Consider the following 25612-nt stretch of genomic DNA (forward strand, 5'->3'; position numbering starts at 1 on the left):
CAAACAATTATAAGAGAACATTATAAAAAAAACATCTGCCAACAAATTGGGGCAACCTGGAAGAAACAGATAAATTCCTAGAAACATATAAACTACCAAAACTGAAATAGGAAGAAATAGAAAACTTGGACAACCAGCAAAGAAATTGGATCAGTAGTGAAAAAACAAAAGTCCAGGACCACATGGCTTCACAGGCAAATTCTGCCAAACATTTAAAGAAGAGTCAATACCTATTCTTCTCAAACTATTCCAAAAAATAGAAAAGGAAGGAAAACTTCTAAACTCCTTCTATGAGGTCAGCATTACCCTGATACCAAAACCAGATAAAGACTCCACTAAAAAAGAGAAGTACAGGCCAATATCCCTGATGAACATGTATGCAAAAATGCTCAACAAAATACTAGCAAACCAAATCTAACAATACTTTTTTTTAAAAAATCACTCACACAATCAAGAGGGATTTATTCTTGGGTTGCCAGGGTGGTTCAATATTTACAAATCAATCAACATGATACATCACATCAATAAGAGAAAAGATAAGAACCATATGATCATTTCAATAGACATAGAAAAAGCATCTGACAAAGTACAATATCCATTCATGATAAAAACCCTCAACAAAGCAGATCTAGAGGGAACATACCTCAACATAATAAAGGCCATATATGGAAAAACCCACAGCTAACATAATCCTTAATGAGGAAACACTGAGAGCTTTTCCCTAAGGACAGGAATAAGATAAGGATGTTTACTCTCAACACTTTTATTTAACATAGTACTGGAAGTCCTAGCCAGAGCAATCAGACAAAAAAAAAAAAAAAAGAGAGAGAGAAATAAAGGGTCTCCCAGTTGGTAAGGAAGAAGTAAAACACTATTTGCAGATGACGTGATAGTATATATAGAAAGTCCAAGACTCTACCAAAAAACTGCCAGAATTAAACAACGAATTCAGTAAAGTTACAGGATACAAAATCAATGTACAGAAATCTGTTCCATTTCTATACATCACTAATGAAGCAGCAAAAAGAGAAGTTAGGAAAACAATCTCATTTATAATTGCACCAAAAATAATAAGATATTTAGGAATAAACCTAACCAAAGAGGTGAAAGACCTGTACTCTGAAAACTATAAAACACTGATGAAAGAAACTGAAGATGGTACAAAGAAATGGGAAGACATTCCAGGCTCATGGATTAGAAGAATATTATTAAAATGTCTACACAACTCAAAGCAATCTATATATTTAATGCAATCCCTACCAAAATACCAACATCATTTTTCACAGGAGTAGAACAAATAATCCTAAAATTTGTATGGAACCACAAAAGACCCTGAATAGCCAAAACAATCTTGAAAAAGAAAAGCAAAGCTGTAGGGATCAAAATTCCAGACTTCAAGTTATATTATAAAGCTGCAGTAACCAAAACAATATGGCAACCGGCACAAAAATAGACACATAGATCAATAGAACATATCAGATAATCCAGAAATTAATTCACAATTATGTGGTCAATTAATCTTTCACAAAGCAGGAAAGAATATCCAGTGGGAAAAAGACAGTTGCTTCAACAAATGGTATTAGGAACACTGGACAGGTATATGCAAAAGAAGGAAACTGGACCACTTTCTTACACTATACAGAAAAACAAACTCAAAATGGATTAAAGACCAAAATGTGAGGCCTGAAACCATAAAAATCCTAGAAGAGAACACAGGCAGGTATTTCTTTAACATAGGCCATAGCAACTTCTTTCTAGATATGTCTCCTGAGGCAAGGGAAACAAAAGTAAACTATCGGTACTACATCCAAATAAAAAGCTCTCTGCATAGTGAAGGAAAAAAACAACAAAACTAAAAGACAACATACTGAATGGGAGAGGATATTTGTAAATGACATATGCAATAAAGGGTTAGTATCCAAAATGTATAAAGAACTTATAAAACTCAAAACCTAAAAAACAAATAATTCAATTAAAAAATGGGCAGAAGACATGAACAGACATTTCTCAAAGACATCCAGATGGCCAACAGACACATGATAAGATGCTCGTCAACACCTACCATCAGGGATACGCAAATCAAAACTACAATGCAATATCACCTCACACCTATCAGGATGGCTAAAATCAACAACACAAGATAAAAACAGGTGCTGGTGAGGATTGGAGAAAAAAGAACCTTTGTGCACTGCTGGTGGGAATGCAAACTGGTGCAGCCAATGTGGAAAACAGTATGGAGTCTCCTCAAAAAGTTAAAAATAGGAATCCCTACTATCCAGCAATCACACTACTGGGTATTTACCCAAAGGATACAAAAACACTAATTCAAAGGGATACATACACCCCTATGTTTATAACACCACTATTTATAACAGTCAAGATATGGAAGCAGCCCAAGTGTCCATCGATTATTGAATAAAGATGCTGTGGTATATACATATAATGGAATATTATTCAGCCATAAAAAAGAATGAAATCTTGCCTTTTACAACAACATGGATGTAGCTAGAAAGTATAATGCTAAGTGAAATAACTCAGTCAGAGAAAGACAAATTCCATATGATTTCACTCATATGTGGAATTTAAGAAACAAAACAAATAAGCAAAGGGGGGGGGGAAGACAGAGGCATAAGCCAAGAGACGCTTAATTACAGAGAACAATACGATAGTTACCAGAGGGGGGGGGGGGGGGTGGGTGGAGGGATCAGTTAAACAGGTGACAGGGATTAAGGAGTACATTGGTCCTGATGAGCACCAGGTGAGAGATGTAATTTTGAATCACTATTTTGCACACCTGAAACTAAAACTAACATGACACTGCATGTTAACTGGAATTAGAATACAAATTTAAAAAAAAAGAAAAAAGAAACAGCATATACCCAACACATATCACCATACTTACACCATATACACTTACCACACATATATTACACACACACCACCAGACACCAAACTCACATCACACATGCCCTACACATATACCACTCATACTACACAAACAACCACACAACACACACAAAAGACACAAACACATGTATCTCACTAACGTACAACATACATATAACCAACACACAAGAAACACACAACACTCATACAACACACACACCACACATGTAATACCACAGACACACATTTCACACATAAATATATTACCTACACACCAGGCATACACACCACACAGTCACACATAAAACATACCCAACACACACACCACACATATATCACACATAGAGTAGACACGAACACAAACACTGCACTTACAACACTCACACCCTGCATACACCACCACACACAAAAAAACACTTCATCCATACCCAACACACACACCATACACATTACACATACTAACACACTCCACACACACAACACTCACAAAATGCATAAACCACATACCAACTCAAGACATATACCACATTATTGTCACATAAAGATCACATCTTTAACACACACACATCACACAATAACACCACACATGCACAACATACACAAAACACACATACCACACAAACACACACGCTAAAAAAAATCATGGAAACATTAACCAAAAGAGAGCTGGGAATGGCTGTATTAATATCAGACTAAATTAGTTGTATTAATATCAGACTAAATTGACTTTAGGATGATAGCATATATATAATCCAAACTTTTGTTGTGGAAGTTTGTCAAAAGCTTTTTGAAACTGAAGTGTTTTTCTTCTTTATCCATATATTTGCTCCTACAAGTTCTAAGAAAACATAAGGTTTTAGTGCCACTTATATAAACACATCCTTCTATTAAATCATGCTTCCTATATATTCAAATTTCTATTCTCTGTGTGTGGCACAGAATTCTGCTTTTTAGCATTTTACAAACTGCATTAAAATATAGATTTTTTCCCTTGAGTTGAGATTTATAGATTTAAAAAAAATTTTTTTAATGTTTATTTTGAGGAAGAGAGAGACAGAGTGCAAGCAGGGGAGCAGAGAGAGAGAGGGAGACACAGAATCCAGAGCAGCCTCCAGGCTCTGAGGTGTCAGCATAGAGCCTGACACGGGGCATAGAGCCATGAACCATGAGATCATGACCTGAGCCGAAGTTGGATGCTTAACTGACTGAGCCACCCAGGTGCCCTGAGGTTTATAGATATTAAGCTAGAGAAAAAGCACACAGAATTCAAGACAGCTGTTAATATTTCTTAAAGAACTTGTAGAGGTGCCGGGGTGGCTCAGTTGGTTAAGCATCCAACTTCGGCCCAGGTCATGATCTCATGGTTCATGAGTTAGAGCCCTACATTGGGCTCTGAGCTCACAGTGCAAAGCCAGCCTAGGATTCTCTCTCTCCCCATCTCTCTCTCTGCCCCTTCCCCACTTGTGCGCGTGCTCTCTCTCTCTCTCAAAATAAAGGAATAAACTTAAAAAAAAAAAGGAATAGTCTGAAAAACTTTAGTCAAATATGTGTTTTTAATTTAATGAACTATTAATTTTCATTAGGAGTGAAATTATCTCCGTTTCCAAAACCCTAAAACCTTATTTCAAGTAAATAACTCTAGAGATTTAATAAGAGGTAGAAATTAAGAAATGTGAAAAAATATCTACAATCTACAAAGACTAGTCTTGGTCTTAGAACATATCAGTAACTTAAATGTACATAACACTTCGCAGATTTTAAAGGCATTTTCTATACATTGCATTATTTGATTCTTTCTTTTTTTTTTTTTTTTTAATTTTTTTTTTCAACGTTTATTTTTGGGACAGAGAGAGACAGAGCATGAACGGGGGAGGGGCAGAGAGAGAGGGAGACACAGAATCGGAAACAGGCTCCAGGCTCTGAGCCATCAGCCCAGAGCCTGACGCAGGGCTCGAACTCACAGACCGCGAGATCGTGACCTGGCTGAAGTCGGACGCTTAACCGACTGCGCCACCCAGGCACCCCTTATTTGATTCTTTCAAGAACCCTTGCCAGATGGCAGAGTAAGTACCGTTACTCCCATTTTACACATTAAGAATCAATGGCTCAGCAAAGACAAAGTGAGTCCCAGGCAAGATGGCTAATAAGTTTCAGAGTTGGGCTCTTCTGATTCGAGGTCCATTGGCATTTCCTAAATCTCACAGTGCCACTACAGACATAACTGTAAGGCACAATTATGCTCTTCTCCTTTTGTAATTTACAAAGCAATAATAGGGAGAGCTACAGAGAAAGAATGTTCAGGTGGCTGAATCAGATTCTTAAGGGGATCTTCAATAGTATAAGACTATGGTGAGAGACTATTCATCTTAACTGCTACTTCTAGATACCTTTAAAAATCCGTTCCCTACCAAGAAGTGTTTCTTTTTTTCTAAAAAGTGAAAGAAGGTAAAGAGGTAGAAGGAGGACTAAGGCAGTAGAGGATTTTTACTTCTGTTTCAAGCCTTTTTCTGAAAAATCTTTAGCCTTTTCAAAAATTATTAAAAAAAAATTTTTTTTAATGTTTATTTTTTGAGAAAGAGTGCGAGTGCAGAGGGGCAGAGAGAGAGGGAGACACAGTATCTAAAGCAGGCTCCAGGCTCCAAGCTGTCAGCACAGAGCCCAACGTGAGGCTTGAACTCACAAACCGCGAGATCATGACCTGATCTGAAGGTGAATGCTTAACGGATTAAGCCACCCAGGTGCCCCCAAAACTACTTTTTGATTAATACTTTTTGGTATTAAATTTGAACCTATTCTAAAAATATAGGCAAACTGTCAGAGAATGGTGAGTCAAATGTACTTGCATTCTTACTGAGGTCATTTCCAGTACAGTAAGGAGAGCTTAGCTTATATTATGATTTTAAAATAGTCTGCAAATTAATAATAAGTTCATACACAAACGCCATTCAAACACCTGGTCATATCAAGTTAACATCTGTTATAGGTTAATTTCTCTTTTTTAGCTGATGGGGCGCCTGGGTTGCTCAGTTAAGCGTCTGACTTTGGCTCAGGTTATGACCTCACTGTCCCTGGGTTCAAGCCCCGCATCAGGCTCTGTGATGACATCTCAGAGCCTGGAGCTTGCTCTGGATTCTGTGTCTCCCTCTCTCTCTGTCCCTCCCCTGCTCACACTCTGTCTCTCTCTCTCAAAATAAATAAACATTAAAAAAAAATTTTTTTTTAATTCTCTTTTTTAGCTGAAGTGATGAGTGGGCAGTGAAAAAGTTTTTTAAAAGAAGAAAAAATAGGGGCGCCTGGGTGGCGCAGTCGGTTAAGCGTCCAACTTCAGCCAGGTCACGATCTCGCGGTCCGTGAGTTCGAGCCCCGCGTCAGGCTCTGGGCTGATGGCTCAGAGCCTGGAGCCTGTTTCCGATTCTGTGTCTCCCTCTCTCTCTGCCCCTCCCACGTTCATGCTCTGTCTCTCTCTATCCCAAAAATAAATAAACGTTGAAAAAAATAAATAAATAAAAGAAGAAAAAATAGGGGCATCTGGGTGGCTCAGTCAGTTAAGCATCCAACTTTGGCCCAGGTCATGATCTCACAGTTCATGAGTTCGAGCCCCACATCAGGCTCTGTGCTGACAGCTTGGAGCCTGGAGCCTGCTTCGGATTCTGTGTCTCCCTCTCTCTCTGCCCCTCCCAGCTCATGCTCGCACTCTGTCTCTGTCAAAAATAAATAAACTTAGAATTAAGAGTCTAGTGTGGAGGAAGATGGCGGCGTAGGAGGACGCTGGGCTCACCGCGCGTCCTGCTGATCACTTAGATTCCACCTACACCTGCCTAAATAACCCAGAAAACCGCCAGAGGATTAGCAGAACGGAGTCTCCGGAGCCAAGCGCAGACGAGAGGCCCACGTAAGAGGGTAGGAAGGGCGGCGAGGCGGTGCATGCTCCACGGACTGGCGGGAGGGAGCCGGGGCAGAGGGGCGGCTCGCCGGCCAAGCAGAGCCCCCGAGTCTGGCTGGGAAAAGCGGAGGGGCCTGACGGACTGTGTTCCAACAGCAAGCGCGACTTAGCGTCTGGGAGGTCATAAGTTAACAGCTCTGTTCGGAAAGCGGGAAGGCTGGAGGACAAAGGGAGGGAGAGCTGCTGAGCCCCCGGACGACAGAGCTCAGCTTGGTGGGGAACAAAGGCGCTCGCCAGCGCCATCTCCCCCGCCCATCCCCCAGCCAAAATCCCAAAGGGAACCAGTTCCTGCCAGGGAATTTGCTCGCTCCGCGCAAACACCCAACTCTGTGCTTCTGCGGAGCCAAACCTCCAGCAGCGGATCTGACTCCCTCCCGCTGCCACAGGGCCCCTCCTGAAGTGGATCACCTAAGGAGAAGCGAGCTAAGCCTGCCCCTCCTGCCCCCGTGCACCTTGCCTACCCACCCCAGCTAATACGCCAGATCCCCAGCATCACAAGCCTGGCAGTGTGCAAGTAGCCCAGACGGGCCACGCCACCCCACAGTGAATCCCGCCCCTAGGAGAGGGGAAGAGAAGGCACACACCAGTCTGACTGTGGCCCCAGCGGTGGGCTGGGGTCAGACATCAGGACTGACTGCGGCCCCGCCCACCAACTCCAGTTATACACCACAGCACAGGGGAAGTGCCCTGCAGGTCCTCACCACTCCAGGGACTATCCAAAATGACCAAACGGCAGAATTCCCCTCAGAAGAATCTCCAGGAAATAAAAACAGCTAATGAGCTGATCAAAAAGGATTTAAATAATATAACAGAAAGTGAATTTAGAATAATAGTCATAAAATTAATCGCTGGGCTTGAAAACAGTATAGAGGACAGCAGAGAATCTCTTGCTACAGAGATCAAGGGACTAAGGAACAGTCACGAGGAGCTGAAAAACGCTTTAAATGAAATGCAAAACAAAATGGAAACCACCACAGCTCGGATTGAAGAGGCAGAGGAGAGAATAGGTGAACTAGAAGATAAAGTTATGGAAAAAGAGGAAGCTGAGAAAAAGAGAGATAAAAAAATCCAGGAGTATGAGGGGAAAATTAGAGAACTAAGTGATACGCTAAAAAGAAATAATATACGCATAATTGGTATCCCAGAGGAGGAAGAGAGAGGGAAAGGTGCTGAAGGGGTACTTGAAGAAATCATAGCTGAGAACTTCCCTGAACTGGGGAAGGAAAAAGGCATTGAAATCCAAGAGGCACAGAGAACTCCCTTCAGACGTAACTTGAATCGATCTTCTGCACGACATATCATAGTGAAACTGGCAAAATACAAGGATAAAGAGAAAATTCTGAAAGCAGCAAGAGGTAAATGTGCCCTCACATATAAAGGGAGACCTATAAGACTCGTGACTGATCTCTTTTTGAAACTTGGCAGGCCAAAAAGGATTGGCACGAGATTTTCAGTGTGCTAGACAGAAAAAATATGCAGCCGAGAATCCTTTATCCAGCAAGTCTGTCATTTAGAATAGAAGGAGAGATAAAGGTCTTCCCAAACAAACAAAAACGGAAGGAATTTGTCACCACTAAACCAGCCCTACAAGAGATCCTAAGGGGGACCCTGTAAGACAAAGTACCAGAGACATCACTACAAGCATAAAACATACAGACATCACAATGACTCTAAACCCGTATCTTTCTATAATAACACTGAATGTAAATGGATTAAATGCGCCAACCAAAAGACATAGGGTATCAGAATGGATAAAAAAACAAGACCCATCTATTTGCTGTCTACAAGAGACTCATTTTAGACCTGAGGACACCTTTAGATTGAGAGTGAGGGGATGGAGAACTATTTATCATGCTACTGGAAGCCAAAAGAAAGCTGGAGTAGCCATACTTATATCTGACAAACTAGACTTTAAATTAAAGGCTGTAACAAGAGATGAAGAAGGACATTATATAATAGTTACAGGGTCTATCCATCAGGAAGAGCTAACAATTATAAATGTCTATGCGCCGAATACCGGAGCCCCCAAATATATAAAACAATTACTCATAAACATAAGCAACCTTATTGAGAAGAATGTGGTAATTGCAGGGGACTTTAACACCCCACTTACAGAAATGGATAGATCATCTAGACACACGGTCAATAAGGAAACAAGGGCCCTGAATGATACATTGGATCAGATGGACTTGACAGATATATTTAGAACTCTGCATCCCAAAGCAACAGAATATACTTTCTTCTCGAGTGCACATGGAACATTCTCCAAGATAGATCATATACTGGGTCACAAAACAGCCCTTCATAAGTTTACAAGAATTGAAATTATACCATGCATACTTTCAGACCACAATGCTATGTAGCTTGAAATCAACCACAGGAAAAAGTCTGGAAAACCTCCAAAAGCATGGAGGTTAAAGAACACCCTACTAACGAATGAGTAGGTCAACCAGGCAATTAGAGAAGAAATTAAAAAATATATGGAAACAAACGAAAATGGAAATACAACAATCCAAATGCTTTGGGACGCAGCGAAGGCAGTCCTGAGAGGAAAATACATTGCAATCCAGGCCTATCTCAAGAAACAAGAAAAATCCCAAATACAAAATCTAACAGCACATCTAAAGGAAATAGAAGCAGAACAGCAAAGGCAGCCTAAACCCAGCAGAAGAAGAGAAATAATAAAGATCAGAGCAGAAATAAACAATACAGAATCTAAAAAAACTGTAGAGCAGATCAACGAAACCAAGAGTTGGTTTTTTGAAAAAATAAACAAAATTGACAAACCTCTAGCCAGGCTTCTCAAAAAGCAAAGAGAGATGACCCAAATAGATAAAATCATGAATGAAAATGGAATTATTACAACCAATCCCTCAGAGATACAAACAGTTATCAGGGAATACTATGAAAAATTATATGCCAACAAATTGGACAACCTGGAAGAAATGGACAAATTCCTAAACACCCACACACTTCCAGAACTCAATCAGGAGGAAATAGAAAGCTTGAACAGACCCATAACCAGCGAAGAAATTGAATCGGTTATCAAAAATCTCCCAACAAATAAGAGTCCAGGACCAGATGGCTTCCCAGGGGAGTTCTACCAGACGTTTAAAGCAGAGATAATACCTATATTTCTCAAGCTATTCCAAGAAATAGAAAGGCAAGGAAAACTTCCAGACTCATTCTATGAAGCCAGTATTACTTTGATTCCTAAACCAGACAGAGACCCAGTAAAAAAAGAGAACTACCAACCAATATCCCTGATGAATATGGATGCAAAAATTCTCAATAAGATACTAGCAAATCGAATTCAACGGCATATAAAAAGAATTATTCACCATGATCAAGTGGGATTCATTCCTGGGATGCAGGGCTGGTTCAACATTCGCAAATCAATCAATGTGATACATCACATTAACAAAAAAAAAGAGAAGAACCACATGATCCTGTCAATCGATGCAGAAAAGGCCTTTGACAAAATCCAGCACCCTTTCTTAATAAAAACCCTTGAGAAAGTCGGGATAGAAGGAACATACTTAAAGATCATAAAAGCCATTTATGAAAAGCCCACAGCTAACATCATCCTCAACGGGGAAAAACTGAAAGCTTTTTCCCTGAGATCAGGAACACGACAGGGATGCCCACTCTCACCGCTGTTGTTTAACATAGTGCTGGAAGTTCTAGCATCAGCAATCAGACAACAAAAGGAAATCAAAGGCATCAAAATTGGCAAAGATGAAGTCAAGCTTTCGCTTTTTGCAGATGACATGATATTATACATGGAAAATCCGATAGACTCCACCAAAAGTCTGCTAGAACTGATACATGAATTCAGCAAAGTTGCAGGATACAAAATCAATGTACAGAAATCAGTTGCATTCTTATACACTAACAATGAAGCAACAGAAAGACAAATAAAGAAACTGATCCCATTCACAATTGCACCAAGAAGCATAAAATACCTAAGAATAAATCTAACCAAAGATGTAAAAGATCTGTATGCTGAAAACTATAGAAAGCTTATGAAGGTAATTGAAGAAGATTTAAAGAAATGGAAAGACATTCCCTGCTCATGGATTGGAAGAATAAATATTGTCAAAATGACAATACTACCCAAAGCTATCTACACATTCAATGCAATCCCAATCAAAATTGCACCAGCATTCTTCTCGAAACTAGAACAAGCCATCCTAAAATTCATATGGAACCACAAAAGGCCCCGAATAGCCAAAGTAATTTTGAAGAAGAAGACCAAAGCAGGAGGCATCACAATCCCAGACTTTAGCCTCTACTACAAAGCTGTCATCATCAAGACAGCATGGTACTGACACAAAAACAGACACATAGACCAATGGAATAGAATAGAAACCCCAGAACTAGACCCACAAACATATGGCCAACTCATCTTTGACAAAGCAGTAAAGAACATCCAATGGAAAAAAGACAGTCTCTTTAACAAATGGTGCTGGGAGAACTGGACAGCGACATGCAGAAGGTTGAAACTAGACCACTGTCTCACACCATTCACAAAAATAAACTCAAAATGGATAAAGGACCTGAATGTGAGACAGGAAACCATCAAAACCTTAGAGGACAAAGCAGGAAAAGACTCTCTGACCTCAGCCGTAGCAATCTCTTACTCGACACATCCCCAAAGGCAAGGGAATTAAAAGCAAAAGTGAATTACTGGGACCTTATGAAGATAAAAAGCTTCTGCACAGCAAAGGAAACAACCAACAAAACTAAAAGGCAACCAACGGAATGGGAAAAGATATTTGCAAATGACATGTCGGACAAAGGGCTAGTATCCAAAATCTATAAAGAGCTCACCAAACTCCACACCCGAAAAACAAATAACCCAGTGAAGAAATGGGCAGTAAACATGAATAGACACTTCTCTAAAGAAGACATCTGGATGGCCAACAGACACATGAAAAGATGTTCAACGTCGCTCCTTATCAGGGAAATACAAATCAAAACCACACTCAGATATCACCTCACGCCAGTCAGAGTGGCCAAAATGAACAAATCAGGAGACTATAGATGCTGGAGAGGATGTGGAGAAACAGGAACCCTCTTGCACTGTTGGTGGGAATGCAAATTGGTGCAGCCGCTCTGGAAAGCAGTGTGGAGGTTCCTCAGAAAATTAAAAATAGACTTACCCTATGACCCAGCAATAGCGCTGCTAGGAATTTATCCAAGGGATACAGGAGTACTTATGCATAGGGGCACTTGTACCCCAATGTTTATAGCAGCACTCTCAACAATAGCCAAATTATGGAAAGAGCCTAAATGTCCATCAACTGATGAATGGATAAAGAAATTGTGGTTTATATACACAATGGAATACTACGTGGCAATGAGAAAAAATGAAATATGGCCTTTTGTAGCAACGTGGATGGAACTGGAGAGTGTGATGCTAAGTGAAATAAGCCATACAGAGAAAGACAGATACCATATGGTTTCACTCTTATGTGGATCCTGAGAAACTTAACAGAAACCCATGGGGGAGGGGAAGGAAAAAAAAATAAAAAAGAGGTTAGAGTGGGAGAGAGCCAAAACATAAGAGACTGTTAAAAACTGAGAACAAACTGAGGGTTGATGGGGGGTGGGAGGGAGGAGAAGGTGGGTGATGGGTATTGAGGAGGGCACCTTTTGGGATGAGCACTGGGTGTTGTATGGAAACCAATTTGACAATAAATTTCATATATTAAAAAAAAATAATAATAAATAAATAAATAAACTTAAAAAAAAAGAAAAAATAATTCTTAATAAATTACATCAAATAAAATATCCTGATGTATCATGAATTGTGTTAACAATATATTAGCAATGCAAACTACCTTACTGCTTTAACCAAGAAAAAAAAATCGTTAAGAAAGAAGTTTCTCAACTTAAATAACTCCCACTTATTTTGGCACACATTATTTTTACATTGACTGAAAATTTTTTTCAGAATAACTTACCATTCTTTAATAGTTACTTCTCTAATCCCTTCTCCAATGTCTGAGAGTTTGAATTGAACAACTTGTCCCTGCAGAGCTTCAAAGAAAAATGAAAAATGATCTCATTAAATATGTAATATACTTCTAATAGATGCTTTTATAGCTAAAATTAGAAAATATATTCAAGCAGAAGCAGAAACCATTGCATTTCACAGATAAAAAAGTGTTTCATAATTTTTAAAAGCGTAATTGTCATTCATAACCATCAAAGATTTAAATAAATTATTCAGTATCACAGACCTACTGATATTGTCACAGCACTTACATTTTCCAACTTCCAAAATAATGTTCCTTTACAAGGGTATAGAAGGCCCAACTAGCTGGATAGCCTTGTTTTCTGTTATTAAACTGTAATAATCACTAGCGTCCCACTCTTAGATCTCTTCTGACTTCATATAACTATTCTAATTTTTAGTGGCTAACGATCAGGCGTACACATCTAGAAAACCTGATGAAAAATTTCTCTGTCCACCATGTTCTGCCAACTTATCATTAAATTTCAGTCCTCTTTCCATTTTTCACCCCTTTTTGAATTTCTACCCCCCACTTGTGTAACAATTAAATACAAATGATACTTTATGGTAATTATTCCCAAGAGAAAGTATTTCTGGTCAACAACCTATGTTCCTCTCACTTTTCCACAGTAACACGTGACTCTGAATGGATTCCAGAGTGCTCCTCTAGGGGGCACCTGGGGGGCTCAGTCAGTTAAGCCTCTGGCTCTGGCTCTGGCTCAGGTCATGATTTCATAGGTCATGAGTTGGAGCCCTGTGTCAAGCTCTGCGCTGACAGCTCAGAGCCTGGAGCCTGCTTCAGATTCTGTCTCTGTCGCTCTTTGCCCCTCCCCACTCGCACTCTGTCTCTCTCTCTCTCTCAAATATAAGTAAACATTAAAAAATCTTTTTCAAAAAGTGCTCCTCTATCTTCAGACTGCTGTTAATTAAAATTGCTTATAAAACACACAACAAGCTGATTAAGGTAGTAAAACTTTCTTCAATAAATATGAGGAGTCAGTTAATGGTTAAGAAATACAAATACATTTCTGATATAGAGGTATTAGGTACCTCTTGTTTCCTCTCTATCTAGTAAGTTGGGTCCTCTCACAGCCTGCTGCTCGTTGTATAAACTGGAACCTCTCTGAAAAAATAGTTTGGTGTTAAGTGTCAAAAGCTTAAAGAAAAAAAAAAAAGAGGGGGCGCCTGGATGGCTCAGTTGGTTAAGTGTCCAACTTGGGCTCAGGTCATGATCTCACGGTTCACAAGTTCAAGCCCTGCATTGGTCTCTGTGCTGACAGCTCAGAGCTTGGAGCCTGCTTCAGATTCTGTGTCTCCCTCCCTCTCTGCCCCTCCTCCCCCACCCACCCCCCATCTCTCAAAAATAAATAAACATCAAAAAAAGGAAAGTCCTTCTCTTTGACTCAATAAGCAATTCTGCTTTTAAGACTTTTTCCCCCATGAGGAAACAATTAAGATAGGTACAAAAAGATTTATGCTCAATAATAGCTTTCATAGAGTTAAAATGAAGACTTGGAATATCAATCTAAGTCACCAAAAAATGACAAGTAAATATACTATGGTACTTCTATACAAAACAATATTATGCAAGGAACAACATGAGCAAGAAGAACATGGAAATATAGTGCACAGTATGGTTAGGGAATAACACACAGCTCCATATGGCTGAAGATAGTATATGTGGCAAAAAGTCAGTCCAGATTTAAAAGACTTTCTTCGTGGTGCCTGGATGGCTCATTTAGTTAAGCATCTGACTCGTTATTTCAGCTCAGGTCATGATCTCACGGTTTGTGAGATCTCTCTTTCTCCTCTGCCCCTCCCCTGCTCACACATGCATTGTCTCTCTCAAAATAAATAAATAAACTTAAAAAAAAAAAAAAAAAAGACTTTCTTTGCCATGCCAAGGTGAGGTGTCTGGAATTTATCCTAAAGGTAATCAGGAGCCAGTTGTAAGTAAAATACGGTCATAAATTTTTTGCAGCTGCTCCCATAAGACATAGAGTCTGATTCACCACAACTTAAATCTATGCTGGCCTGTCACTTGCTTGGACAATAGAATATAGCAGAAATGAAGTTGTACAAATTCTGGAGCCTAGACCTCAAAGGACCTCGCAGCATCTTCTACTTTCTCCCTCTTGGAATACTGCCTTGAGATCCCTGAGTAAGGAAGCCTTCTAGTCTACTGGAGGATGAAAGGCTATATGGAGAAGAAATGACAGGCCCCACCTGAAAACCAGCACCACTGTCAGACATGTATGTGAGACCATCTTAGACCTTCCAGCCCAGATGATCCTCCAGCTGAAGACAGCCATATTAGTGAGTTCAGTGAAACCAGCAGAGGAAGCACCCAGGTAACCCTGAGAATACTGAGAAATAATAACTCATTGTTGCTTTAAGCCACGAAGTTGTAGACAGGGTTATTATTCAGGCATAATAAATCAATAGGGCATACCATCTGCAATTTCAGATCTGTAACCTGAGATCTGTAATTTTGGAAACAAATGTCTCTGGCAGGAATGTGGTGGATGGGGTTGGGGAAGGAGTGACAGACAAAGCAGTTAGGAGGCTACTACAGGTAAGAAACTGAAGTATGGAACTTAATATATTTATATATTTTCAAAGCTGTCTAAAAAAGAGAAGACAAATTTAAAAATCATGTAAGATGTAAAATTAATAGATTTAGGTAACCAATTTGATATGAAACAGGAATCAGGAAGACTTCAGGTTTCTAGCTTGAATATTCATTTAGTGAGGGGATATAGGAAAAGAATATATATCCAGAGCATCAAAACAGTGCCTTGGCAGATAGTAGGTGATCAATAAATATCTGTGTTAAATGGATTTATTCTCACAACAATACAATGACTTAGATACTATGATTAATCCCATATTACAAATGATGAAATAGAAAGAAATTAAGTAACTTGCTTAAAGTTACACAGCTAGTAGGAGTTTCCACCTGAATGCTTCTATCTTCTCTGAGAAGACAAAAGATCAACTTTTAAAATAAAAATCTGAGCCTGGATGGCTCAGTTGGTTGAGCGTCTGACTCTTGATTTCGGCTTAGGTCATGACCTCAGGGTTGTGAGATCAAGCCCCTTGTTGGGCTCCATACTGGGTGTGAAGCCTGCTTAAGATTCTCTCTCTGTCTCTGTCTCTGTCTCTGTCTCTCTCTTTCTCTCTCTCTCCCTCCCCCTCCCCCCGCCTACGCCTCTCCCACACACATGTGTGTGCATGCACATGCTCTCTCTCTCAAAATAATAAAAATAAAAATAAAATAAAATAAATATATTTAAAAAGCGGTGAAGATAGGGTTTATATATCTTTGGATGTTGTGAAAGATGATCTGTAAAAGGCATGGAAAGACTGACTGATCTCAGGGGCTGGATCTGCCTGGAATTTCCCCAGTTTTCATTGCTAGCACAGACTAAGGCACCAAGTATCTGTCAAAAGCTTAATGATATAACAAAAGTCTAGGGTTATCAAAGTTCTAAACAGAACATCAGGAAAAAAAAGTTTTAATGTACTTGCCAAATCTAATACCTAAAGCCTTAAATTCTTTACAGAGGGTAGAAAAACGGGACAAAGGTAATTAAATGGTAAAAGTCAGGGATCTTTCTACTCAGAAGCACCTTGGGCTGGTTTTATCACACAATCTTAACACAACAGACTGAGGTAAGTATTCCATCCAACCAACAATATAGTGACAATACAAGGATACAATCTGTTAAGTCAACAATTTACCTGGCTATTGCACTTAGCTGAGTCAGATGACAAAGAACAGGTGGCCCAAGACAATCCATTCCCCACATTTGAAGACATAAGCATTAAGGGAAAGATGTGAAAGGGTGAGGGGGCACAAAAAAAAAAAAAAGAAAAGAAAAGAAGAAAAGGACAGATTCGGGGAGAGCAAGGAGGCTCAGGCTAGACAGAAAAGGTTAACTTTTTTTTACTTTGATAAGTCTTCAATTACTTTTTAAAAAGTTCTGGGTAAGATACAAAACCTTATTTCATATGGGCTATTTTGGGATCATACTTACCAGCAGTTGTTTTCAGCAACTGATGTGGATGACTATACTTGAATGAAGGATAACCAAAGAAACACACATATTTTGGCTTCAAAACATGAACATTACTACAGGTTTGAAAGTAGCGAACACAAATCTAAAGATGAGAAAACAAAAAAGTAAAAGCTTTTATGAATGTTCTCGATGGCTTTTCTCTGTAAGTATATATTCAGTTTCAAGTTTATTCTAAAGGTAGAACAGTCATTATCAAAATACAAACAATATGAAAGTATCTAGGCCAAAATCTGAACTGGCCAAAACCTGGTGTCAGGGACAGTCAAGTTTATTAAGATAGGTTATTTTTTAAGTACTGTATGTCTGTTTGAGAAATCAAAGGAATTTAAACCCCAGAACCCAAAGAACATTTTGTTGTTCTTTTATTAGTAAAATTATATCCCTGGAGTCAGATTTATTTATGTGCTTATGATCCTTGCCTAAAATTTCTTATAAAAGTAAAGAAATTTTAACATATTCTGTACAAACACATTGTAAGTACAGTTGAGTCAGTAAAGACTTCCTAAAATAAAACTTAAAGAATTCAAAACTGACTTTTAGTATCTAAAGACACTGAAAAACATATGTAGTGCTGTATGGAAAGGTTTTCTTACTGGAATTTATGGATGACTCTTTAGATGCAACTATTTTATAGAATATCCTAGAATAATGCATGACAATATATAATAGAAATAAGTGTGCCTGAATCTATTTGACTTGATATCTTAAAACCTATGTGTTTGAAATGTAGACTATTTTATTTTGAAAGTTAATATTTCAATGTTATTAATACCTGGTTAACTATATCACACTTTTAAATGTAATGTATAGACATTTTTAACCTCCTTAATGTATCTGAGAATATTGTCATGTATTTTAAATTTTTTTATTAATGTAGGAGAGAGTTACTTTTACTTAAAAAAATTACTTTATTATCATGTACTTTATATTTTAGTGATTAGCCCTTAAAATTTTTAAATTTGTAATACATATACGTTATGTATTGTAGCCATATTATAATATGTATTTATAAATAAGAATTTTGTTCTTTTTCTGACAGCAAATAATATAAAAACAAATATTTGGTTTACTAATAGGAATAATATATTTAAATTATTATGTGATATTTCACCTTAATTTCCAAGATGTTACTCATTTCTGAAGGCAAAGAAAAACTAAAGATCCCCTTCCTAAAACACAAATAATCTTAAATCATGCATCTTAGTTTTACTTTAAGAGCTAATCCAAAAGCAACTAATCTTTATAATATCTATATTTTATTCTTATTAAAATTAACATTGAATTAACATTCAAACCTAACTGAAATTGATAGCTTAAAACATAGCAGATAGTGAAAGAATGCTCTTTTCCAAACCCCCATTTTCTATGTCCATACTTTCTACTTCAACTCCCATAACCGTGGCTCTTGGTCAACAACAAAATCAAAATTAAATAAATTTAATTTTGGGCGAGTAAATGGATGTTTTGAATTATACAGGTTCACCTTGATTTTAAAAAAATAGTTCTGGGGCGCCTGGGTGGCGCAGTCGGTTAAGCGTCCGACTTCAGCCAGGTCACGATCTTGCGGTCTGTGAGTTCGAGCCCCGCGTCGGGCTCTGGGCTGATGGCTCAGAGCCTGGAGCCTGTTTCCGATTCTGTGTCTCCCTCTCTCTCTGCCCCTCCCCTGTTCATGCTCTGTCTCTCTCTGTCCCAAAAATAAATAAACGTTGAAAAAAAAAAAATTAAAAAAAAAAATAGTTCTTTTAAAAATAACCTTTGAAAGAAAATTAGACTATTAGAAGGTCCTACCTTCAACAACACAAGTTTTATTGAAGAACTACTAATCAGGCAAAGGAGGGACAAACTACCAAACGTTTACTCAATGCCTACTATGTGCTGGGTACTTTACTGGTCTTTAAATGCATCACCTTCCTTTTTATCTCATAGTTATCTTCTGGAATAGGCACATTAGCCCTCTTTAACACATGAGAAATGAATGATCAGAGAGGTAAAGTGATTTGTCCAAGGTCCTATAGCAAACAAATGGCAAAATTCAGCTCTGAAACCAAGTAAATTTGACTCCAAAGCCGAGGCTCTTTCTATCACACACTGTAACACACTGTTATACGTGGGAGAAATAATCTCTGCTATGAACTTATAACTTAGCTGAAACAACACACACACACACACACACACACACACACACACACACACACACACACTTGCATGGGCATGTATGCTCTTGTTTTTTGTAGTAAGTATTGGCAGCAGGTGTTAGAAGAGTTTAAGAATAGAGTCTTTTGTGTTTTGTTTTCATTTTTCAAGTTGGTTTGACCTAGGAAGGCTTCTTGGAGGAAGAGTTGAAGTGGACCTTGCATCATAAGTATTAATAAATAAAGAGCAGAAATGCACTTTAAGGCAGAGGAAACAGCATAAAGAAAGGAACTGCCGCAGGAACTTGTCTCCCGGGGCAGAGTGGCTTGACCAAATTTATAAAAGGGAGCAGCGTAAGTGGCTCAAGGACCAAATTACTGATGACTGTAAATGTCAGGATAAGGAGTTTGAACTCATACACTATAGGTTATTGAAGAAAAAGAACTAAGAAATTAATCTAGTTGCAGCTTATTGATTAGATTATAACAGGTAAAGCCAAGTAAGAGAGGAAAAAGAAAGTAGAATAGTATTTGAGGCATGAAAGAACAGGCTCCTGAAGTGATTTACAGTGGAAAAAGAGAAAGCAACGTAAGTGCAACAGGCATTATGCGATAAGTAGCAACTAAATGGATTAAGAGAAGGCTAAAAAACATTAGTGAAGCTGCTGAATGGAAAGACAAAAAAGCAATAGGAGGGAGAAAGAGAAAAAATAGTTTTTCAAGCTGAAAAAGACATTTTTCCTGGAAACAAAATATAAAAAAAATAGGAGATAAAACAAAGGTTTAGCAGATTCAAGTAAGGAAATAAATAATAGTTGTTTATTGAGCAGTTGTTGAGCACTCCCAAAAACAGGGATTGTGCTGGGCTTGGGAATTCAAAACTAAGTAGGCTACAGAATATAGTCCCTGAATTCAAGTTGCTTCATTACAGGAAGATAGATAAAATAGAAAAATTCAGGGTTAATTCAGTATAGGTTAATCAAGAGTCAAATGCATGATGCATAGGTAGATTAGAGAACAAAATAGACGTTAATTCCTTCTCTTATGAAAAGTACAGTCCACACCTTCAAAGATAAAGACAAGGACATAGGTGATTATGACATAGTGTTATAATAGGAGAAATAGAGTATTAAAGGAACACAAAGGAGGGAGAAAGTAAAGATCTAAGGGATGAGTAGGAGTAATCCAGGTGATGAGGTGTGTTGGCAGATGAGGCCATAGGGAAGGAAGGCAAGAGTCTTTAAAGCAGAGGAAATACACGTGCAAAGATCTGGAGTCTGGAGTCGAGAGAGAGCAGTGTGCTCAATTAACTTAAGTTCAATATAGTTCCAGTGTAGTTTAGTATGGGGTAAGGGTGAGGGAAGTGTCAGAGTGGGGGTTGGGATGGGTAAGTTTCAGCAAAAATGAAGCCAGAGAGATTTGGAAAGGTCCAGATCATAAATTGTCTCACAGTCTTTTAAATTTTGGACATTTTGCTTAGGGCAGTTTCAAGTGAGGAAATGACATTCTCAAATTTGTGTCTTACTTTTTAAGATCATCCTGGCTACACTATGGAGAATGGGTTGGAGAGCCACCAGATTGGAGGCAGAAAGTCCAATTAGTCCTTATCCTGGACGGACCAGGATAGCAGCAGTTGGGGGCAAGGTGGAGAATTACAACTAAATTTGGGAGATTTACAGGCTAGAATCAAAAAAGAAACAGGTCTGAGAGTTTAGTTCTGGAACTTAAAATCCGATGTGCCACTGAGGCATTACGGCAGAACTGTGATGCGGCTAAATGCTAGCTCCTTCAAGACTCCGGGTGTTAGCAGTGGCCATGTAACATAGTCCTGATCAATGAGTCTGAATGGTACCACCCCTTCCTCCTTCCTGCCCTGAGTACGAAGTTGTAGAAGCTCTCTTGTAACCATGAAAAAGGGCCAACTTCCTGAAATGACAACCTTGATAAATATGAGCCACTTAACCAATACCAGCTTCCATCTAACTTCGGGATGCATAGATACTTAATTTCCCATTTATTGGCTGGGTTTTTATTACTTGCAGCTGAAAAATACTTAATATGTAGGCAATTGGAGATTTCCAGGACAGTAGAATATATATGGGTCTGGAGTAGAGCTGGCTTGAAGACTGGGGAACTTTAGGAATCATCAGCACATACATGGCAACAAAATTCAAATAAGTGGCTGAAATAGTCCAGGAAGTGCCAAAAGTGCTGAGGGCCAAAGTCAGAGCCTTTAGAAACACCAATACATATTTAAAAGTTGGGCAGGAAAACAGGAGATTGGGATGAAGTGGAAAACATATAGAAGAAAAATAATTGGGAAGCTGGTGTTACAGAAGCCAAACAAGGAGAACTCTCAAAAGAGAGGCCAATACCTAGCAAGGTACAAATTTCAAGTTACACGGTATCCTCTGAGAACTCCTTTCAGACCCCCATCCCCCCTCCTATGTGTTCCTGTAACTCTATAATGTCCCATCATAGCACTTCTCAAGCTGTTATAATTGCTTGTTTGTGTCTCTCTCTCTCTCTTTCCTCTGTCTTCCACCACAAGGCTGTAATTAATCTGGGACCACAGGGGTCCTATTCATATTTGCATCCCTAGTGGCTGCACAGTACCTGGTACACAGCAGGCTCTTGACAAATTTTGTAAAATCGGGGTTTGATCACTGTAAGATCTTAGGGAAGAGGAGTCCCAGAAAGAAAAACCCTACGCAGATAGGATAAAACACTATGATTACTAGGATGTTAGGTGTTTGGTGCTAAAGGGTTGTTGAAAGGGAGGAACTTCAGGGAAGATGGTGGTGGGTCATAGCTCTGGTGATAAAAAGGTTGGAAAGATACGTGGCGCAGACACAACGGAGAAATACAGGTCCACAAAATAAAGCTTAAGCCTCTGCTCCTCGGAGGCAAGGGTCCATGGTGTTATGCTTTGCTTCATGGGTCTCTTCCTCTAGACTATAAATTCTCTGAGGCAGGGGTCGTGTTGTCAGTGTTTGGCAGAGTGGGTGTCCAATAAAGGCTTAATGATATATATCTGCATATCCCCAGCGCCTATCACAATGCCCAGCACCTAGACAGTGCTCAATAAAAGGCTAACGGGCGAAAGGCTAGATGAGCCTGGGTGTAGACAAAGCTGGAACGCGACCGAGTGGCGAAAGAAGCATGGACAGGTAAGGCTGGGAGTGGGTCTCCAGACCGGTCTGCTCACCACCTTCTCTGCCCTTCATTTAGCGTACATCCTTTTACCTCTCCGTCACGCGTGCCCTTTCCGCGTGGCACTCGGAGGACAAAGTAACACACCTCCCCGGGAATACTCCCGACACATTATCCCTTCCTGAACTCAACTCAAACCAAACCGCTTACCAACCGCCCAGCATTCCGGCTCCAGGTTCCCAGCACTCGCACTGCGGCCATCTTACCCGGAAATGACAAGTGCACCGCGGTTGTTAGACTTGTCTCGGAGGTTGTTAGACATGTCGACCTATCCGGAGCCGGGAAACGCACCTCCCCCTGAGCGGCCAATGGCGAGGGAAGGAACGAGCCTCCCACCGGACAGCCAACCAGGGGGCGGGGCGGGGCCTGAGATAAACACTAGGGGGTGGAGAGTCCCGCGTGGAGGTAAAAGAGCATGCTGGAGGGGAGAGAAGTGGGGAGGAGTCAGCTCAAAGTTAATTTCAGGGACAAAGTTGGGCAAGGCATTGCTGTGCTTACCAACGATCATCTTTTGAGTCCATAAAGTGGAAATAGAATGTTAAGGGAACACAAAGGAAGGGCACTTGTCTGGAGAGAGTTATGGTGGAGGGATGACTTAGAAAATATCTGCTTTCAGCTTGTATTATAACCGCCTTGATTACAGAAAATGGGACATTTCTATACTCGGTGGCAAGGCTCTGTGCCACTAATTGAGTCACAAATCTATGCTGGAATACTATCTAGTGATTGATACTTACTCCCACGGAGTGTTCTTGATTAATGAAATTGCTTTTTCAATGCCCCCCCCCCCCAGAAGATAAAGTTTACCCTACTGTCTAAAATAAAGATATCAACACTATCTTTTCTCCTTAGAGAATGTTGTCAGATGCAGCTGCCCGGCGTACGCAATATATCACAGACCTACAACCTTTATCTACTTGCCTCTTGGAGAAATGTTAAGTTGAGGTCAAGTTGATAGGGGGTAGATCAGAGTATTGACGGCCAATCTTTCTCAGAGCAATTAAGACTCCAATTTCTAGAAATGTTAAGGATGACATTTGTCTGGTTCTTGCTTTTTACATGGGAATTAAAATCTGTACAGATGTCTAAAGAACTAAAGAGAAAAAAATGGGAACAAAGACAACATTGTAAGTCCTCAACATTGAAGGTTAGTTCACAGTTATTTCACAAATTTACTGTCTAATATTACCCAAACTCACACTTTTTTTTTGCTTTATTTGCTTTTCAGTATATTTCACATACACACTATTGTAAGCAATAATCCAAATCATTACTTTTATAACAAATCTGGGATGGTTAAAAGAACTTCAATTTTTTAACTGCCCTATCAACAAAACATTTTATAAGTATTATTAATATATTTGATAATCCCACATGCATGTGTGTTTTTTAACTTTTTTATTTTAGACAGAACACGTGTGAGTGGAAGAGGGGGAGTGGGGCTGAGGGAGAGAGGTAAAGGGGGGAAGAGAATCTCAAGCAGGCCATACTCAGTGCTGAACCCCACGTGGGCCTTGACCCCCTGACCCTGGGATCATGTCCTGAGCCCAAGTAGTCAGATGCTCAACCAATTGAGCCACCCAGGCACCCCACACATGTGTGTGCATTTTATAAAGATGAAGTAGCTGTGCCTTTGAAGTGAATTATTTTTCTTCCCAGAGCCCCTATACTACCTTCTTTGTCTAAATTTTCCCTTGAATTCTGCCTTCTCCTAAGAAAATACTTGGTTATTCTTTTCTTTTACCCTCTTTTTCCCTCAGTGGATTACTATTTCCACATTCAGTAATTGTGTGTGTCCTTATCTTTTAGCATTAACAGTTATGCCACCTACTCACTAGTTAATCCTTTCACTTGATCTCAAAAGAACCAAAGAACCATTTTCCCTTTTTTTTTGTAAATAAATAAAATGACTGATTATGACCCATTAATTCCATTGCTAGGTATCTACCCAAGAGAAATGAAAACATATCCACACAAAGACTAGTATAAGAATAATGGAAATAACATTCTTTTTAATAGCCAAAAACTAGAAACCGCCTAAATATCTTTCAACAAGGGAATAGATGAACAAAACGTGGTATATCCACCTCATAAAATATTACTTATCCTTAAAAATTACTGAAACACTGGTACATGCTATAACATAGATGGACCTCAAAAATACTATGGGAAGTAAAAAAAAAAAAAAGCGAAACCCAAAAGTTCATATATTGTATGATTCTGTTTGTATGAAATGTCCCCCCCCCCCAAAAAAAGCCACCCCAATCTACAGAGATAGCAAATTAGTGGTTGCCCGGGGCTAGGAATGGGAATGGGAAATGACTGCACAGGAGCAAGAAAAAATTTTTGTAGTGATAGAAATTTCCTATTATCAGACTGTGGCGATGGTCACATAACTTTAAAGTGTACTAAAAATCACTGAATTGTATAGTTAAAACGAGTGAATTTTATGGTATACCTCAATGAAGCTGTTAAATTTTGTGTTCTATTGTATACTTATAAAAGAATAATGTAACATATAGATAAGTCATACATAATAACAAAAACATTGGACCCATTATACAATTTAAGAAATAGAACATTTCCTATGCTGGTGAAGGTCACACTGTCTGCTCCTCCTCTAAACCCTTCTTTCACCCAAGGTAAACATCGTCCTGCATTGTGTGTTCAGCATTCCTTTGTTTCCACATGTTTTATACAGATCTCTAACAATATCTTGTTCACCTCTGCCTATTCTTGAGTTTTATAGAAATGATATCAAATTGTATCCTTCTGCAACCAGCTTTTATGAGCATACCACAACTTATGTATCCATTCTCTATGTGATGAACATTTGTGCTGTTTCTAGTTCTTTGCCACTGCTATTACCACCAGTGCTGCTACGTGAATTCTTTTCTCTTGGACATGTGCAAGAGTTTTTTTAGGGCAGTGTTTCTCAGATTGTAATTAACATTCATATCAACTGGGAATCTTGTTAAAATGCAAATTCCAATTCAATAAATCTGGATGGGGCCTGAAATTCTGCATTTCTAGCAAGCTCTAGATGGTACAATTGCTACTGGTTAGCCAACTACACTTTGATTAGTAAGACAAAGATATATACTTAAACATAGAATTGTGTGGGGCACCTAGGTGGCTCAGTGGGTTAATCATCTGACTTCAGCTCAGATCATGATCTCACAGTTCGTGGATTGGAGCCCTGTATCGGGCTCTGTGCTGACAGCTCAGAGCCTAGAGCTTGCTTCAGATTCTGTGTCTCCCTCTCTCTCTGCCCCTCCCCCACTCATGCTCACTTCTCTCTCTCTCTCTCTCTTTCTCAAAAAATAAACATAAA

The 25612-nt window shown here is 39.2% G+C and overlaps 1 protein-coding gene across 1 annotated transcript in view; it reads right to left on the bottom strand.

Annotated features, from left to right (window-relative positions):
• DBT (dihydrolipoamide branched chain transacylase E2) overlaps positions 1-22554 on the bottom strand; it is a 61633-nt gene extending 39079 nt beyond the window's left edge. Inside the window, exons 1-3 of the mRNA XM_045478412.1 lie at positions 22429-22554; positions 16892-17015; positions 12799-12874 (exon numbers count right to left, since the gene is read on the bottom strand). Coding sequence (XP_045334368.1) covers positions 12799-12874; positions 16892-17015; positions 22429-22479 — 251 coding nt within the window. The 5' untranslated portion in view covers positions 22480-22554. The remainder of the gene's footprint in view (positions 1-12798; positions 12875-16891; positions 17016-22428) is intronic.
• Positions 22555-25612: the final 3058 nt, after the last annotated feature.

Source organism: Leopardus geoffroyi, chromosome C1 (assembly GCF_018350155.1).
Source record: "Leopardus geoffroyi isolate Oge1 chromosome C1, O.geoffroyi_Oge1_pat1.0, whole genome shotgun sequence".
Taxonomy (NCBI): domain Eukaryota; kingdom Metazoa; phylum Chordata; class Mammalia; order Carnivora; family Felidae; genus Leopardus; species Leopardus geoffroyi.